The sequence below is a fragment of the Sapajus apella genome, unplaced genomic scaffold, assembly GCF_009761245.1.
Source record: "Sapajus apella isolate SASKATOON/1434 unplaced genomic scaffold, GSC_monkey_1.0 scaffold53, whole genome shotgun sequence".
NCBI classification, from domain to species: domain Eukaryota; kingdom Metazoa; phylum Chordata; class Mammalia; order Primates; family Cebidae; genus Sapajus; species Sapajus apella.
In genome coordinates, this window is record NW_022436993.1 from 9,464,932 (window position 1) to 9,483,295 (window position 18,364).

The 18,364-nt window shown below is 38.4% G+C and overlaps 1 protein-coding gene across 4 annotated transcripts in view; it reads left to right on the forward strand.

The window, feature by feature from the left end:
* The window catches only part of NSUN6 (NOP2/Sun RNA methyltransferase 6), a 60,892-nt gene that overhangs the window by 4,684 nt on the left and 37,844 nt on the right, over positions 1–18,364 (forward strand). For 2 of the 4 annotated variants that reach the window (XM_032243947.1, XM_032243946.1), the window contains 3 exons: positions 11,490–11,599; positions 13,138–13,291; positions 17,734–17,815. In XM_032243947.1, coding sequence (XP_032099838.1) covers positions 11,490–11,599; positions 13,138–13,291; positions 17,734–17,815 — 346 coding nt within the window. Of the gene's footprint in view, positions 1–5,550; positions 5,631–11,489; positions 11,600–13,137; positions 13,292–17,733; positions 17,816–18,364 lie in introns of all 4 variants that reach the window. The other 2 variants (XM_032243944.1, XM_032243945.1) reach the window with 2 other exon arrangements.

Sequence of the window (18,364 nt, forward strand, 5' to 3'; positions counted from 1 at the left end):
CAAGAGCGAAGCTCCATCTCAAAAAAAAAAAAAAAAAAAAAAAAAAGTGTTGGGCCAGCTATATGTGGGTCACGCCTGTAATCCCAGCACTTTGGTAGGCCAAAGCCGGTGGATCACATGAGGCCAGGACTTGGGGACCAGCTTGGGCAGCATGGTGAAACCCCATCTCTACTAAAAATACAAAAAAAATTAGGCATGATGGCACATGCCTGTGATCCTGGCTACTTGAGAGGCTGAGGCACAAGAATTTCAGAACCCAGGAGGCGGAGATTGCAGTTAGCCAAAGTCATGCCATTGCATTCCAGCCTGGGTGATGGAGCGAGACTCTGTCTCAAAAATAAAAAATGATGTTGAGGCGCTGTATGTTTCGTAAGACCAGGAAATTAGAACAGTATAATGAATCTGAATCTATTTTCAATGTAAAACAGCGTGAGACTTTTTTTTATTCAACCAATAAAATAGTTTTGGCAAAATATTCCTCTTACAGATGAAAACAGTATTATAAAATGCCATTTATGACTTCTAAGCAGAAAAGTATTTGAATTATCTTGTTTATAATTTACTTTTTTGCTTTTGAAAGCTTTGCCTTATGTGTTTCATATACTGTACACTGAAATTTACCTCAAAAGAAATGTAAGATGTAGAAAAATCGATGCCTGAGGAGTACCACATACATTGCATATTGTAGTTATTAAATGACTTATGTCACTGGTAGTTGTCAGCAGACCCATTTCTGCCTTATTTGTATCTGAATTAAAGCAAAAGGCAACCATGATTAAAGGGTTTCCATTTGTAAATCACAGGCTGTGTTTACTCTAGTTATTTGGAAAACTATCACTGATTGACTTACCCCCTTTTAAACAATCTCATTATTACATTTATGGACTCTCTGCCATACTCTCCTTAAGAGCAATTCTTTAAATACCAAGTTGTGAGTAGACGACCAAGTTATAAGACAAACCAGCTAGGGTATCTGAGCGTATGAGAACAAACCTTAGTACAATAATTAAATAATAATTTGAAAAAATTAATCTGATTTTCATTTATAGATAGCAGTAATTGTATTGAGAGTAATGACATTAGGTATTAAACATAAGCAGTTGCCCTAAGCAATTAAAGTAATTACTTTTCCATAGCCATGCATATATGTTTTCAGATAATGAAAAAAAACTGTTCTGAGGCCCAATGGAAGTATCCATAACTCAGGCACATCCAGATATACTTTATTATTGTTTTTCATAGCAAATGACTTCTAGAACCTAGATATTTTAGTATCCTAGTCTGAATATACAAGATCCCATGGGCTAGGAACAGTCACTCTGGGCTTTGGGTTCCTTTCCTTAGATGTTATGGTTGGACAGGGAAGCTCGGGTCTTGGGTCAGAGTCACTAGATAGCAGTACCTGATTCTAGCAAGAAAGAGTACTTGGAGGAGGCTTAGGCTATAGATTTTCTTTTTCTTTTCACATTGAAAAGTTGATGTGTCCTAGAGAGATGTCCTGAATACTATGACATAAAAGTAAGTGTTTTCTCCCCCAATGTCTCTGTACCACATACTTAATTTTTTTTTTAAATGGAGTCTCACTCTGTTACTTAGACTGGAGTGCAGTGGCGCGATCTCGGCTCTCTGCAACCACTGCCTCCCGGGTTCAAGCGATTTTCCTGTCCCACCCTCCTGAGTAGCTGGAATTACAGGTATTGGCCACAATGCTTGGCTAATTTTGGTATCCTTAGTAGAGACGGGATTTCATCATGTTGGCCAGGCTGATCTCAAACTCCTCATGGCAGGTGATCTGCCTGCCTCGGTCTCCCAAAGTGCTGGGATTACAGGCATGAATCCTATATATCCCTGCGCCCAACCTGAAATTTAATAATATAAAATTTCATTAGGCTGGTGAGAATATGGAGAAGCTGGCATCTTCATACATTGTGGGTGGAAATGTAAATGATAGGATCTCTTTGGAAAACTAGTAGTATCTTTTTTTTTTTTTTTTTGAGTTGGAGTTTTGCTCTTGTTACCCAGGGTGGAGTGCAAGGGTGCGATCTCGGCTCACCGCAACCTCCGCCTCCTGGGTTCAGGCAATTCTCCTGCCTCAGCCTCCTGAGTAGCTGAGATTACAGGCACGCGCCACCAGGCCCAGCTGATTTTTTGTATTTTTAGTAGAGATGGGGTTTCACCATGTTGACCAGGATGGTCTCGATCTCTTGACTTCGTGATCCACCCGCCTCGGCCTCCCAAAGTGCTGGGATTACAGGCGTGAGCCACCGCGCCCGGCCGAAAACTAATAGTATCTTAAAAAGTTAAACATACTCTACAACCCAGCAATTCCACTTTTAGGTATCTACCCAAAACAAATGAAAACATATGTCCATGCAAATTCTCCAGCATGGGTGTTCATAGCAACACTACTCATAATAGTCAAAAGGGGATACTCCAAATATTCATCAACTCCTAAGTAGATAAACAAAATGTGATATATTCATACAGTGGAATCCTTCAGTAATAAAAATCATGAAGTACAATGAACTGATAAATGCTACAGCATGAATTAACCTCAAATATTAAGTGAAAGAAGCTAGACACAGATGCTACATATTGTATTACAGGCTGAGCATCTCTTATCTGAAATGCTTGGGACCAGAAGTGTTTCAAATATTGGATTTTTTGGATTTTGGAATATTTGCATGAATGTAATGAGAGATTTCAGATATGGGACCCAAGTTTAACATGAAATTCTTTTATGTTTCATGTTCACCTCATATACATAGGCTGAATGTAATTTTATACAATATTTTATGTAATTTTTTGCAGGAAATCGTTTGTATACATGAAACCATCAGAAAGCAAAGGTGTCACTATCTCTGACACTCGTGGACAATCTGTGGTTGTTTCAGATTCAGAGATAGAGTGTCCCTATCTCTGACACTTAGGTGGACAATCACTGTCATTCCTGACTCTGAATTTATATACAGAGAAAATATTTATATAATTGTTTTCTTTTTGAGAGAGAGTCTCACTCTGTCACCCAGGCTGGAGTGTAGCAGTGCGATCTCAGCTCACTGCAACCTCTGCCTCCTGGGTTCAAGCGATTCTCCTGCCTCAGCTTCCTGAGTAGCTGGGATTACCGGCATGCGCAACCATACCCGGCTAATTTTGGTATTATTATTAGAGATGGGTTTTCACCATGTTGGCCAGGCTGGTCTCGAACTCCTAACCTCAGGCGATCTGCGTGCCTTAGCCTCCCAAAGTGCTGGAATTATAGACGTGGGCCACTGCGCCTGGCCTATACATTTTCTTATTCATATGTAAGTATTTAACAGTTAAAAAAAAAAGACATACCATTAATACAGTGAAAAAATAGTGCTTTCAGGGTAACCGAGCAGCACATAGCATTACCGTTATACCTGAGTTAGCTACTCAGCAACAGAAACAAAAACACAGTAGGCTGGATAAACTCTGCTGTGAGCCTGAATTTTGACTTTGACTGGTCCAGGTCAAGTATGGAATTTTCTACTTCTGGCATCATGTCAGCACTCAGAAAGTTTCGGATTTGTAACATTTCAGATTTTTAGACTAGGGATGTTTGGTCTGTATTCCACTTATGTGAAATGTCCAGAAAAGGCACATTTATAGAGAAAGAAAGATAGTGGTTACCTAGCAATGGGGACAGGGATTGACTGCCAGTGAGCGTGAAGGATCTTTGTGGGATGATGGAAATTGTCTAAGTCTGGAGGACAATTCTTTAAATTTACTAAAAATCAATGAATTATACATTTAAAATGGGTGAAATTTGTGGAATGTAAATTATTTCAATAAGGCTGTTTTAAAATGGCGTAGGGCAGAAACAAGCATTAAAAGTAGGTGGTCCTATGCTTAGTTTGGAAAAAAATGTTTGTGTTGTTATGAAGGGTATGTATATGTGTGGTTTTATGGGCTTTATTTCTATATCATCTTAACATACTCCTAATAGAAAGAGAGAGACAGTGACCTTTGGTTTGAGAAGCTTTGATCTCTGTATAAGCTGTTTTCTCAGTGTAAAGCAAATGTTACTTATAAAACAAAACAAAAATCAAAATTCATTCTCTTCTTTGGCAAGAGCTGTTCCCTATAATTGATACTGTAAGGCCATCAAAATGATGGAGGGAAGGAAAGAGAAAGGAAGAAGGGTTTGATTGAATGAGGTGGAATTTGTCCTTCAAATTGCTTAGTATCTGTTGGATATGGTTATAGTCTGAAATATCCTTTGTCTGGAAGAAGCAGAAGTCCATAGAGCTGGTGACTTGGTAGATATGAAGTTATATTTCTAAAATATGCACAATTATTTTCTGTTCCTTATCAACTTAGAAATGAGTAAGGTGATCTCAGAAGTTTTTTGTAGATACCATGTGGATTCTGTGGGGCAATGCAAACATGTCTTGTTATCGCTCTTTTATGTAGTATGTGAAAATGGAGTTTATAAACCCTAGCCTGATAGAATATACTGTCCCTGTCATCCAGTTCTCTATGTAGCTGGTTTTTTTTATCTGTTTGAGAAGGTGTCTCTGTTGCCCAGGCTGGAGTGCACTGGCATGATCTTGGCTCACCGCACCCTCCACCTCGTGGATTCAAGTGATTCTCCTATCTCAGCCTCCTAAGTAGCTGGGATTACAGGTGCATGCTGCCACGCCTAGGTGGTTTTTTGGATTTTTAGTAGAGACATGTTTTCACTGTATTCTCTAGTCTGGCCTTGAACTCCTGAGCTCAGGTAATCCACTTGCCTCGGCCTCCTGAAGTGCTAGGATTATAGGCATCAGCCACCACCCCAGGCCAGCTGTTTTTTATTCTGTGTAGGGTGCCCACTTGTCTTCTGCTTGTGTCAGTGGTACACTGGTACCTATTTAACAACCCCTTTCTGGGAAAAATAACTAATTTGTGGTGTCTGCTGATTTCTGTGGTGTAAATACTCACCTGGTTCCCTGGTAGCTACGTGCGTGACTGTGGAGTTCGGAAGAGATGCACACAGTGGCTCTTTTGAGCTGGTGTGAGCTGGCTCCCGCACCTGTACCTGCTTTCAGTGTGACAGCCTTCTAGTTCCCTTATAATGGAGGATATCGAAAATCCCGAACCTCAACCATAAACGTTTCTTTTCCTCACCAAAACTGACATGGATGCCAGTGTTGATTGTGTATGTTAGGTAGTATTTATTAATAGTAATCTCAGTCTTTAACATCCTATTCAGAGACTTTTTTTAAATGAATACTACATGTAATTCTATATTGAATATAAGTTTTTAAAGTGAATCATTTCAGGTAACCACAGCTTGTGTTTATAATGCCAAACAGTAAGCAAAATTGAGTCTTGTAAAGAAGTCAGGATGCTTCAGAATTAGAATAGAGAGAACATTGTTGTTGTGAGGTCATTTTGATTTGTACGGTACCCCATGGAATAAAGTGAAAGTTCTCCAGAGCTACTAGAGCTTCGTGCTGTGGTGGATGATGATACTGAAAAGTTTCATAAGTTGAAATGTATCAGATGTATCAGTTGCTTGATAATCATGTTTACTTTTAACAGCAGTTGAACGGATTAAGTATTCCTATTCTTCAACATCCAGACCTTCAGGATGTCTTACTTATTCCTGTTATTGGACCCAGGTTTGTAAAAACTTCATTTCCAAATTATATTCTTCTCAATAAAATTTGTCACAGGGAGCTTTTTTACTGTTTGGTGATATGACTAACTTTCTCCATTGTTAGCAACTTTCTGTAGATAACAGGAATTCAGAAGTTTATAAATGCAAACTTTATATTCTGTCCTGGAAAATCATTCAAAAGAAGACTAGTAATGAGGCCAAGGACCTTGAGAATAATGCATTTTAGGTCCCTTTAGTGCTGTGATTTTTTCCCCCACATTCTGAGAAGCTTTATTTCATTTGCTTACTTGTATTTCATAGGAATTTTCAGTGCTAAATTAAAACTTTTTTTTGAGCTGCAACAAAAACATAAAGTAACTTATTTTCTACTTTCTTAGCTGATATGTTTGTAAAATTTTATTTTTTGAGACAGCGTCTTGCTCTGTTATCCAGGCTGGAGTGCAGGGGTACAATCCTAGCTCACAACAGGCTCGAACTTCTGGGCTCAGGCAGTTATACCACCTCAGCTTCCAAGTAGCAGGGACTACAGGTGCACACCACTCCACCTGGCTAATTTATTTTTTATTCTGTAGAAACAGTCTCACTATGTATCCCAGGCTGGTACTGAACTCCTAGCCTCAATCCCACCTCAGCTTCCTGAAGTGTTGAAATTACCCATGAGAGCCATCTTGCCCAGCCTGTAAAATTCTAGTCATAATTCAACAATTATGTTAAACTACCATGTGCTGTTTCTGTTCTACTCATTTATTTGGAAAGCATATGTTTGAAAATTGAAAAATAGGTTTTCAGGCTGGATCTGGTGGTTTGCTTACTCCTGTTATCCCAGCACTTTGGGAGGCTCAGGTAGGTGGATCCCTTGAACCCAGGGATTGGAGACCAGTCTGGGCTATGTGGCAAAACCCTGCCTCTACCAAAAAAAAAAAAAAAATGATAAAAATTAGCTGAGTACGGTGGTGCCTACCTGTAGTCACAGCTATTAAGGAGACTGAGGTGGAAGGATCGTTTGAGCCTGGGAGGTGGAGACTGCAGTGGCTGTGATTGTGCTGCTGTACTCCAGTCTGGGAGACAGAGTGAGACCTTGTCTCAAAAAAGAAAAAAAAAAAAAAAAAAATGCGGGGGGGGGGGGGGGGGGGGAAAAAAAAAATTTTATATTTATTTTTTTTTTTTTTGGAGACGGAGTTTCACTCTTGTTACCCAGGGTGGAGTGCAATGGCGCGATCTCGGCTCACCGCAACCTCTGCCTCCTGGGTTCAAGCAATTCTCCTGCCTCAGCCTCCTGAGAGCTGGGATTACAGGCACACGCCACCATGCCCAGCTAATTTTTTGTAGTTTTTTAGTAGAGACGGGGTTTCGCCATGTTGACCAGGATGGTCTCGATCTCTTGACCTCGTGATCCACCCGCCTCGGCCTCCCAAAGTGCTGGGATTACAAGCGTGAGCCACCGCGCCCGGCGAAAAATAAATTTTTATAGTATAATGAATGATTGTAATGATGTTTTATTCCTTTAGAGCATGTTACAATTCCTAGTTATAGTCAAATCTTTTTAAACTAAGAGTTACAACAAATACAGAAATGGTTTTGTTAAAACTTTAAAGTAATTTAGTGGGCAGCAATAGAGCAGTGGTTTAATAAACTATGATTTGTCCATGCAATGGGATAGTATATGGCCTTTAATGTGGGAGAATAATACCTGCCAATCAGAGAAGATGTTTATGATCAGTTGGTAACTATCAAAAGTAAATCGCCATACTTGGGATAATTACTTTTTTTGCAATTAGAAAAATATACCCAACTATGCATTTATGTATATTTATTTACATGTTAAAAAAAAAAAGTCTGGAAGCCGTAACATACACAACTTTTAATAGTAATTAACTCTGAGGAAGTTAGATTGGGAGAGAGGGAGTAAATAAAAGGCAATTACCACATGTAGTATTTCAGTTTTATTTTTTACTATAAGAATGCATTTCTGCAATTAAAGTTTACTTGTGTAGGCTTCTCATTCAATTCATCTTTAAAATTTTTTCATCTCTGTTCAGGTTTTTAAAGGCGAAATTTACATACAGTGAAATGAAGAGATCTTAAATGTATAGTTTGTTGAGTTTTGACAAATATATACATCTGTGTAGCCAAGACCTATTCTAGTCAAGATAGAGCATTTCCATGATGTAAGAAATGTCTCCTGTACTCAGGTACCCTACTGGGAAACTGCTGTTCTGATTTCTGTCATTTCTTAGTTTTGGACCAGTTATTTAGCTACTATGATAGACCACAATAACCGAATATGGAGGTTATTATACTTCTTATGAGAATGCAAAATTGTACTTATTTAGGCCATTTCTTATTCTGTTAAGCACCTCTTCTTTGTTCTTTAGTTTTATTTAGTTTTTCTAAAGATAGAGTTCAGTTAGGTTTTTCTTTATAGAACCAAGTAGCAATTAGAGTTGTATATAAATATAAAAGTAATCATCTCTTACATCTCCTGTCATCCATTATATCTCCTGTCCTACCTCCCAGTTTTGCTACATACACCTAGGAGTGCTAAGTGAAAGAAATAGTATTTCACAAAATGGCATAGCTGAGTGATTAAGAATGTAATTGATATATTAGAGGTTAGGAATGCAGAATAATTGAAAAGGGAATGGGAAGCATGTGAGCTGATATTGGAGGGTTGGAGGTATGGTAAAGGAGGTGGTCTGTCTCCTAAATTTAGGGTCTTTGGTTTAAACAGCACAGTGTTAAGAGTGAGAAATACCCGCTAGTCAGTACAAGGCAATTAATTAAAAGTAGGTCTTTTTTGCTTTAGGATATAGGTTGGAGAAAAATGTGTTTCTGAGAATGCACAGCGTTAAGTTCCCTCCCTCAAAAAGATTTGGAATTCAAATTGCTGCAACCTAAATTGTCTTGGAACCTGCGAGCTGGGAAATGAACTATTTAGTCCCAAGCCAATTCCTGGGTGCTTGGCAAAAACAGTGACACTACTCTGGAGTGGCACCCATTCAGTCCAAGTCAAACACTTTGCATTGTTAAAGGGACACTAGGAATCAAACCACTATGAGTAAGAATCAGCATATACAATAAGCTGCAGGATTAGATTTCCCTCAGAACTTTAACAAATAGATCTCTCTGGCTCAGACTGTAAGAAGAGTTTTCTTCTGAGATCAGATGAGATCGGGCATGTTCATCGTGGTGTGGCTGTAACAAGACAGTTTTCTTAAAATGATTAAAAATGAACGAATAAAACATAAAAGACCTTAAGGATAAAAAGGTAGAATTGAAAACAAACTTCTAGAAATAAAAATACTGAAAACTGAAAATGAATTAAACAGTAGATTAGACTCAACTGATGAGAAAATTTTTGAATTAGGAGATAACTCTTAGGGAATTATCTAGAAAGCAGCAGAGATAAATTAAAAATAGGAAAGTGAAATTGAGTCATGTAAAATAAGAGCAGTTTATATTTCTAATGAGTCCCAGGTATAGAGAATAGAAATAATGGGGGAAAGACAATAATCACAAATGTAATGACTATGAATTTCTAGAATTGATGAAAAATTTAAGAAGTGTGACTTTGAAGCCAAAATAAAAGTAGATCTGTATCTAGATACAGTGAAACTGCAGAACGCCAAAGACATAGAGAAAATCTGAAACCAATGGTAAAAGGCAGGAAGCTATTTCACTAATCACATAAAGAGATGATACCCTGTCTGACATCAGGAGAAAGGTCCATAGGACCTTTCAGAACTGGAAGATAGCATGATTCCTACATCAGTGTCAAGGCTTAGCAAGGGTTTAAGATGCTGAGTGTCTTAGTTTATCTTATGCTGCCATAACAGAATACCTGAGACTGGGTAATTTATAAAGAACAGAAATTTATTTTTTGTAGTGTTAGAAAATGGGAAGTCCAAGATCAAGGCAGTTGCATCTGATGAGAGCTTTCTTGCTGCATCCTTAAATGGTTGAGGGCAGAAGGGCAAGAGAAAGCAAACTCATTGCTCCTAGCCCTTTTTATTATGGCATTAATTCATTCATGAAGGCAGAGCCCTCATGACCTAAACAACGCCCAATAGGCCTTGCATTCCAACACTGTTGCACTAGGGATTAAGTTTCCAGCACATGAATATTGGAGGACACATTCAGACCGTAACACTGAGGCATCTAGTTTGGTTATCCAGGCAGATGCGATGCCTTGTTCAAGACTGGAAACAGGATGAAAAGATTTGGGATTCTGCCAAGAAGTTGAGGAATGGATGAGGGAAAAGTAACACCGTTCAGGACTTGCTGAGTTTAAAGTAACTGTGAGACAACTCTATATAGCTGTCTGTAAGTAGTTAAAAATGTCAAGTAAGAGTCTAGGCGGGGTGCAGTGGCTCACTTCTGTAATTCCAGCACTTTGGGAGGCCGAGGCTGGTGGATAACCTGAGATCAGGAGTTCGAGACCAGCCTGGCCAACATGGTAAAACCCCAGTCCTTACTAAAAATACAAAAATTAGCTGGGTGTGGTGGTAACTGACTATAATCCCAGCTACTCAGGAGACTGAGGCACAAGAATCGCTTGAACCCAGATGGCAGAGGTTGCAGTGAGCTGAGATCACGCCCCTGCACTCTGTTATGGGCGACAGAGCAAGGCTTGGTCTCAAAGAAAAAAAGTCTAGAAAGGTTAAACATTAGAATTTGTGGATTATTTTTGTGAATGATTATTGAAATCATGAGATTGCCAAAGGATAGAATGCAAGGTGAGTAGAGATGGTGGCATGTTTTGGAACCTGGTGGGGAGAGCCTTTTTAAGAAGTAGGCAGAGGGCTGGGAGCGGTGGCTCACGCCTGTAATCCCAATACTTTGGGAGGCCGAGGCGGGTGGATCATGGGGTCAGGAGATAGAGACCATCCTGGCCCACATGGTGAAACCCCATCTCTACTAAAAATACAAAAATTAGCTGGGCATGGTGGCATGTGCTTGTAATCCCAGCTACTTGGGAGGCTGAGACAGGCTCACTTGAACTTGGAAGTCGGAGGTTGCAGTGAGCCGAGACGGCGCCACTGTATTCCAGCCTGGGCAACAGAGTGAGACTCCATCTAAAAAAAAAAAAAAAAGAAGTAGGCAGAGAATGAGCAGCAGAATGTTTGAGACCAGGCTAAGGAGGAGTATAAAGCTGAAAATGTAGTAAGTTTGATGATTTGGGACCATGGAAAGAAGATAGGATGCCCTTAATTCTCTGAGCAATGAGCTGTGCCAACACATCCAAAGAAGCTTATTAGAGACCCAGTGTTCAGGGTTTTTATTTAGGACTGATCACGTTGGGCCCCTGATCTTTGGAACCCTGATTGTTAGATGTAATACAGATTTTAGTGGTTTAAGAAATGAATGGATTGTGAGAAGTTGGAAAAGACTCAAAAAGGTTGGGCAGCAAAAGAATGAAAAAAGACTTATTTGTTTTTCTGTCTTGTTTAAATTATTCATAATTTACCATGCAATGGTTTACCACTTTAGAAATGTTTTTGTAATTCCTCGTGTATTTTTCTGTTTTAGTCTTTGAAGATAGAAAAAGCCTATTTTTCTTCTAATGGTGTGATAAACAGTAATGCTAGTTAAGTGATTAAGCAATTTCTGGTGCCACTTTGTATTGCCTTCCACCAGATGGACCTCTTTTGATTTTTTTTCTTCCCCTTAAGTGCCCATCTTCGTGGTGGTGGTGTTTTTTCCTGTTTCCTCTATATGTATGCCTCTTTTTTCAGCTTTTTCTTATGTATTCAGGACAATTAAGATTAAAGAGGCTATTAGATTTCAGATAGAACACTGGAAAAGTTGGTAGGCATTGGAGATATGTTACCATTAAACTTCTTCTATCTTACATTTCTAGGAAGAATATTAAAAAACAACAGTGTGAAGCCATTGTTGGACCCCAGTGTGGCAATGCAGTGTTAAGAGGAGCCCATGTCTATGCCCCAGGAATTGTGTCAGCATCAAAATGTAAGTATAATGTTTGGATTTCTCTTTAAGGTTCTTTAAAATTTATGTGCATTTTCAAATGGAAAGTTTATTGAATTGGCACTAAGATGTATTCCAAATTTACCTTGGTCAGATATTTTTCCAGCTTTGCGTTTAGAGTTTTATCTGATAAGGACTAACAAACTAATCATCATATAAGATTTTCTGACAGTTTTTTTTTTTTTTTAATTTCCAAATAAGGATGCATTTGATGGTGATTGTTTTAGTGGATCATTACTGATGAATAGAGAGAATATACAAAACTTCTGTTTTGTATTCTTGACTGCATTGCCTTAAAACGTCAGAAAGCTGTCGTATCATTAGTGAGACAACATCCAGAGCCTGGAATCTGAACACTGGGATGAAACTTAGTATTCTTTATTCACCCAGGTGGTGACATATCTGTATTGCATATGCTTAGTAAGTCAGTCACTGGGGCTCAGTGGTACCTTATTGGACTTGACATCAAGAAACAGTGGCTTTGCTCTGTAGCAAACTTATCCAGTCTCTGGGCCTCAGTCATGGTGTCCTTGAAATAAATAATTTGATCTGCATCAGAATTGGGCCAACCACTGCCTGCTGGCCAAGTCTGGCCCATGTCTGTGTGTGGCCCACAAGCTAAGAATGGTTTTTCCAGTTTTAAAATGTTGTAAAAAGATATATATACAAAGAAGAGTATGCCAGAGAGACCTAACATAGCTATAAAGCCTAGACTATTTGTTTGCCCTTTACAGGAAAAGTATGTCGACATCTGATTTACATGATTTTAACAGTTCCCTTAGCTCTAATAGGCTGCTTGCTATTGTTGCCAGGTAATAGCCCAAATACATTTATGATAGATTAGGTTTAAAAATGCTTTTTGGAAGTGGACTGTAATTTTCTATTATAAATATAACTGGGAGCTATTACAGAAAAAATGAAATGCCTACAAATACTGGATTTAACCAGTCATATAAATCAACTCTGTGTATACTGTAAAAGGTATTCTAAGAGTACACACACATATACGTATACATGTGTGCATATGTATGTGTATGTATATGAATGGGTGTGTATGCTTATCATTGTGCTGTCATAGCAAAATAGCAAAGAAGTACAGAGTAATGGGATTTAGAAACATTTCTTCGAAGGATTTTTAGGTTCATTTTTGAAGAGTTACTTTGAAGGAAACTTAGAACTTTGAGACTTGAGCTGAGATGTCAAGATTTATAAGAAATCCTTTAAGGCTTGGGGGAAATAATTTAGCTCAGCTAAAGATTTGCAGTTGAGGGTAGGATGTTTTCAAGTTGTCCTATTTCTTTGTTTTCACTGAAAAAGATTCTTCAGTGAGTTTTATTGTTAGGGAATATTTTAAAATAAAAAGTCAGATTTTCTATTAAAGATTATATTGAGATAATGAGCCAGTTTGAACTGCTTCAGGCCCCCTATAGATGCCTCTAGAGATTGCCTAGCTCAAATAATTTTCATGATTCTTCTGCTAAAGTATAGATCAATGTTACCTGATTTTCTTCTTTCTCTAGTTATGAAAGCTGGAGATGTTATATCTGTATACTCTGATATTAAAGGAAAATGTAAGAAAGGAGCCAAAGAGTTTGATGGAACAAAAGTATTTCTTGGAAATGGGATTTCCGAACTAAGCCGCAAAGAAATCTTCAGTGGGTTACCTGCACTGAAGTATGTCATCAAGTGCTTTGGGGAAATCAGCATCCTTTTTGTGGGTAAATGAAAATGAAAAACAATGTAAAATGTACCTAGTTGTATTATGTGAGTGTTTTTTTTTTTGGGGGGGGGGGGTATAAATCCAACTAGAAAAAGATTGTTTACCCATATTTTCATAATTTTTCGTCAAAAAGGGTAACTGATCAAATTAAAGAGCCTCATTAAGCAACCAGTTACATTGTAATTATCAAATAATTTTATTTGTGCTTCTGAATTTTATTTTTTTGGGAATATTTTGCATCTTTGAAAAACCATGTCAATCTTGAAGGAGACTGCATTAGATGATCTATCCAGATCATTTTTAACATTCTTATTTGTCAAGAAAAAGTTTGATTTTAATATAAATTATTTTTTGATTAAAAATAAATTTTACCAGAAAGCTAGCACTCACATGAATATTTATGGGTAAAAAATGAATGTTTAGGTTTGTTAAAACTAAATTAAAATATTGTCTGTTCTAAATCATCTCTGGTTGCTAATGGCCCTAAATAAATTGGTAAAAAATCTACGCTCTTCTTTCGCTTAGTCTTTTGAGGCTGTTTGAATTTTGAATTCTGTAGACAGATCCATTACTCCAAAGTTCATGGCTGACATAGACATGCTGAAAGCTGTGAATTTCTCCAATTAGAATTGGATGATATCCCTGATTCTTACAAGTTTTTCATGTTGCAACAATTTGAGTTAGCAGTTGAAATTCATTCATTTTTCTGAAGAAATTGACTGTTGGATTCCCTAGATCTAAATAGCAGCACTTTCCAAATGGCTGAGAACAAAGATCTTGTTCTCCTTAGAAGGCTTCATGAATATAAAGATTATGCATGTATCTGCTATGTTTATCTTTGGACCTGTAACAGGTAATTGGTATTTTGACTGCCTCCGTTAATCCATTGTTAATGGTATACGCTTCATTCTTGTAGGTTATTTGATGTGATTCCAGTTATTGTGCTGAATAATGTTTTCTGAACAATGTTCTGGATAATTGTTTTTGGTGTTTGGAAGTTAGGAGGCAGCCATCTTTCAAAAAACTTTTGGTTTTTTGGCTGGATGTGGTGGCTCACTTCTGTAATCCCAGCACTTCGAGAGGCCAAGATGGGTGATCTCACTTGAGGTCAGGACTTTGAGACCAGCCCAGCCAACTTGGTGTAGCCCTGTCTCTACAAAAAATACAAAAATTAGCCAGGTGTGGTGGTAGGTGCCTGTAATCCCAGCTACTCAGGAGGCTGAGGCTGGAGAATTGTTTGAACCCAGGAGGTAGAGGTTGCAGTTGGCCCAAGATCGCACCACTGCACTCCAGCCTGGGTGACACAGCCAGACTTCAGAATTTCAAAAAAAAGGAAAAAAACATTGGTTTTTAAACTCAATTTATTCAGTTATACTGTTGCAAGATTTTTCTCTTCCTGTGTGAGAAGCAAGGCTGCTGTAACAGAAATGCTACCTGTTTCTTATTTGTATTCTTTAAAAAGTTTTAAACCAACACAACTAATGGTACAATTATTATTCATTTAGTGAATTTCAGCCCTTTGCTTTCTTGAATTCCAGGTGGGTTGAATCATTCATAGATTCATGGAGGTAGGTTAATTTACTAACAGACTGTTTTATCCTGTGCAGTCTTGTACTTTGCATTATTATGTGGAGATACATGGCTACAAAAATATATTTTAAAAGAACATGTAATTTCATACCTGAATAATAATTGGCTTAAATTCTTCTTTATTATGTTATTTTAAGTTCAGTGATTTATAGCACTCACTTATTCTGATAGGCGTAGTCAGAAGGAAATAGTCAAAGAGCACCAGAACTGAAAGTGGCAGTTAGGGACTGAGTTAGGAAGACAGGCATGAACATTTTAAAGTTTCAGTATTTTTAGAGGACCAGCATCCTGCAAGTCAGAAAGTCATTTAAATTATGGAGTGATCAGACTATGGAATTCAAGATACTCAAAAATAGTTGTAGACTCTGGTCTACAAGTATTAGTTGTAGACTGTTGATCAAGGTAAGAGTACCAGGTGTCACAACAAAGGACTGACTTGCTTTGTTTTTTCTTGTAGAGATAGGGTCTGGCTCTGTCACTCACACTGCGATCAAAGTTCAGTGTAACCTTGAACTCCTGAGCTCAAGCGATCCTCCTACATCAGCTTCTGAGTAGCTAGTACTATAGGTACAAGCCACCACGACCTGGTAATATTTTAAATTCCGTTTTTTTTTTTTTTTTTTTTTTTTTTTGAGACAAAGTTTCACTCTTGTTGCCTATGCTGGAGTGCAGTGGTGCAATCTTGGCTCACGGCAACCTCCACCTCCCGGATTCAAGCAGTTCTCATGCCTCAGCCTCCCGAGTAGCTGGGATTACAAGCATGTGCCACCATGCATGACTAATTTTGTATTTTTAATAGAGACAGGGTTTCTCCATGTTAGTCAGGCTTGTCTTGAACTCCTGACCTCAGGTGATCTGCCTACCTCAGCCTCCCAAAGTGCTGGGATTACAGGCGTGAGCCACTGCGCCCAGCTTTTAAATTTCTTTTCATGGAGATGGGAATTTTGCTGTGTTGCCCAATCTGGTCTTCAACTCCTGGTCTCAAGCAGTCTTTCCATCTTGGCCTCCCAAAGTGCTAGGATTACAGTCATGGGATGCCACACCCAACTAGGACTGGCTTTCAAATGTGAGTCAGTGACATTTCAGAAGGTTCCTTTGTATATTTTATGCTCAGGGGCAGGGACTGTTTGCCTTGGAAGTGAATACAGTGGTTTGATTTGATCCTGAGTTTTACCTCAGATTAAAAGTTCACATTCATGGATTTCAAGTGGTAAACATACGAGTAGTGTGGCAAAGGGGTGGGAAGAAGAAGAAAATAAGTCAGCATTTGTTGTATGCTAAAGCCTGTAAGAACTGAGGGAGCCAGGCATGCTGGCTCATATCTGTTACTCCAGCAACCCTGGAAGCTAAGACAGGAGGATATCGTTTGAGGCTAGGAATTTGATGCCAGTTTGGGCTTGGTGGTGTGTACCTGTAGTCCCAGCTACTGGGGAGGCTGAGGTGGGAGGATGAACCCAGGAGTTAGAGGCTGCAGTGAACTATGATTGTGCCACTGTGCTCCAGCCTGGGTGACAGAATGAAACCATGTGTCAGTACATACCTACATACATGCATACCTACATACAGACATACAAACAACAATAAAACTGAGGGGAATTTATAATGACAGCACTGCACTAATAGTCTACAGATAGCTACTGACATTATTTTACTCTAAAGACCAGCATTAACTTACCCTGTCAATATCAGATAGGGTATACACCATCTGTGTAGATGCATCCCTGCCAAGATCAACTCATAAGCTGTTCCATAAGCTAGCTATGAACTTGTCTACCATATTGCTTCTAAGACTTTATCTTTGTTGATCCTAATTGGGCTCTCCTTTGCTTGTATCCTTAAACCAGGTTTAAGTCTTGGTTTTTAAAAAAGTTTTTATTTTATTTATTTGGGTACTCTGTTGCCCAGGTTGGAGTGCAGTGGTAGGATCATAACTCACTGCAGCCTCTAATTCCTGGAGTCCTCAAGGGAGCCTTCTGATTCAGTCTCCCAAGTAGCTGGGACTACAGGTACACTCCACCATGCCTGACTAGTTTATTAATTTTTTTTTTTTTTGTAGAGATATTGTCTAGGCTGGTGTCAAACTCCTGACCTCAAGTGATCCCCCTGTGCTAGTCTCTCAGAGTACTGGGATTATAGGCATGAGCCACTATGCCGGCTTAAATCCTCATTTTTATCCTTCCCTTTTAATTATACTGTACTTTTTTCTGTGCCCTCCTAATCCCTAGAACACTCTTGGTTTCTCCTTTTTCTTGCCCTCTCTGGTTTGGCCTGACACACAAGGCCAGGCTTGGCTTTGTCTGACAGGATTTGGGCGTTCTTTCTCTGCTTCAATAGTGTCTGACAACCTCTGAGATTGTGATGTTTGTCTTGATGAGTCACTGTCCATGAGGCCCTTCTGAGTCCTGGCCCTTCCTGGTCTGAACAGTTACACTGCCCCTCATAAAACGGGACAAAGGTGAAAAAGGTTATCCTTGGGATTGTGTCAGTACAGTCAGTTATTCTATAAAGAGCTGACAGGAAGCAGTAAAGAATGAGGTCATGTTCAAATCTCTGTGGAAACTCATTTGTGCTTAAATGCAAGCGTTATGTAACGTTTTCCTTTTTAGTTCTGATGGCTTCCTATTCTGCAGGTACAAATTCAAAAATAATTCACAGGACTACTCTATGTGTTTTGTTGTTGAATAAAAGAGTTCCTAAAAAGGCAGAGCATCTTATGTTTGACAGGCTATTTGAAAATGTTCCCGGAAATACAGTTTGTATAGACTGTGGAATTACACAGACTAATGTTAGATTTCCTATTTTTCAGAGGCATGGGCATAAGAATGACAGAACCAGTATATCTCAGCCCTTCATTTGACAATGTACTGCCCCGTTACTTATTTTTACAAGTAAGTATGTATAAAAGTAAAATATTTAGTGACATTGAAACATACATCAGTGAATTATTTGAAATCTAGGATTTTTAAAAATTTAAGATACTTTTTGTGGTCTACTTATATACACTGATCTACCTTTGGTTAAGCAGTAAGAAAAAACTTCATAAATATTCTTCTTTTACTCATTTGATTTTTAAACTACCTTTTTTTTTTAATCTTTCTTTGCCCAAAGATGATTTAATAATTGATTAAAATTACTGTTTTCCATCTCAAAATATTAATCTCTGAATATTGCATGCATTTGTTATACGCGTGTGCTGTTCCATTAGTAACTCATTTGATTTGTTATAGTCTGCTGGCTAGGTGTGTTATTATTATTCGCAATATAAGATGAAGATACTGAAGACCAGATTTGTTAGGGCTCTTGGCATGTGTCACACGACTGGTAATTGGTGGTATCTGAACTCAACCCTAAGTCCAAATGCTGTGTGCTGTCTTACCTTCTCTGTCCAGTAATTATTAGTAGTAGTATTAGTGTTATTTTTGAGACAGGCTCTCACT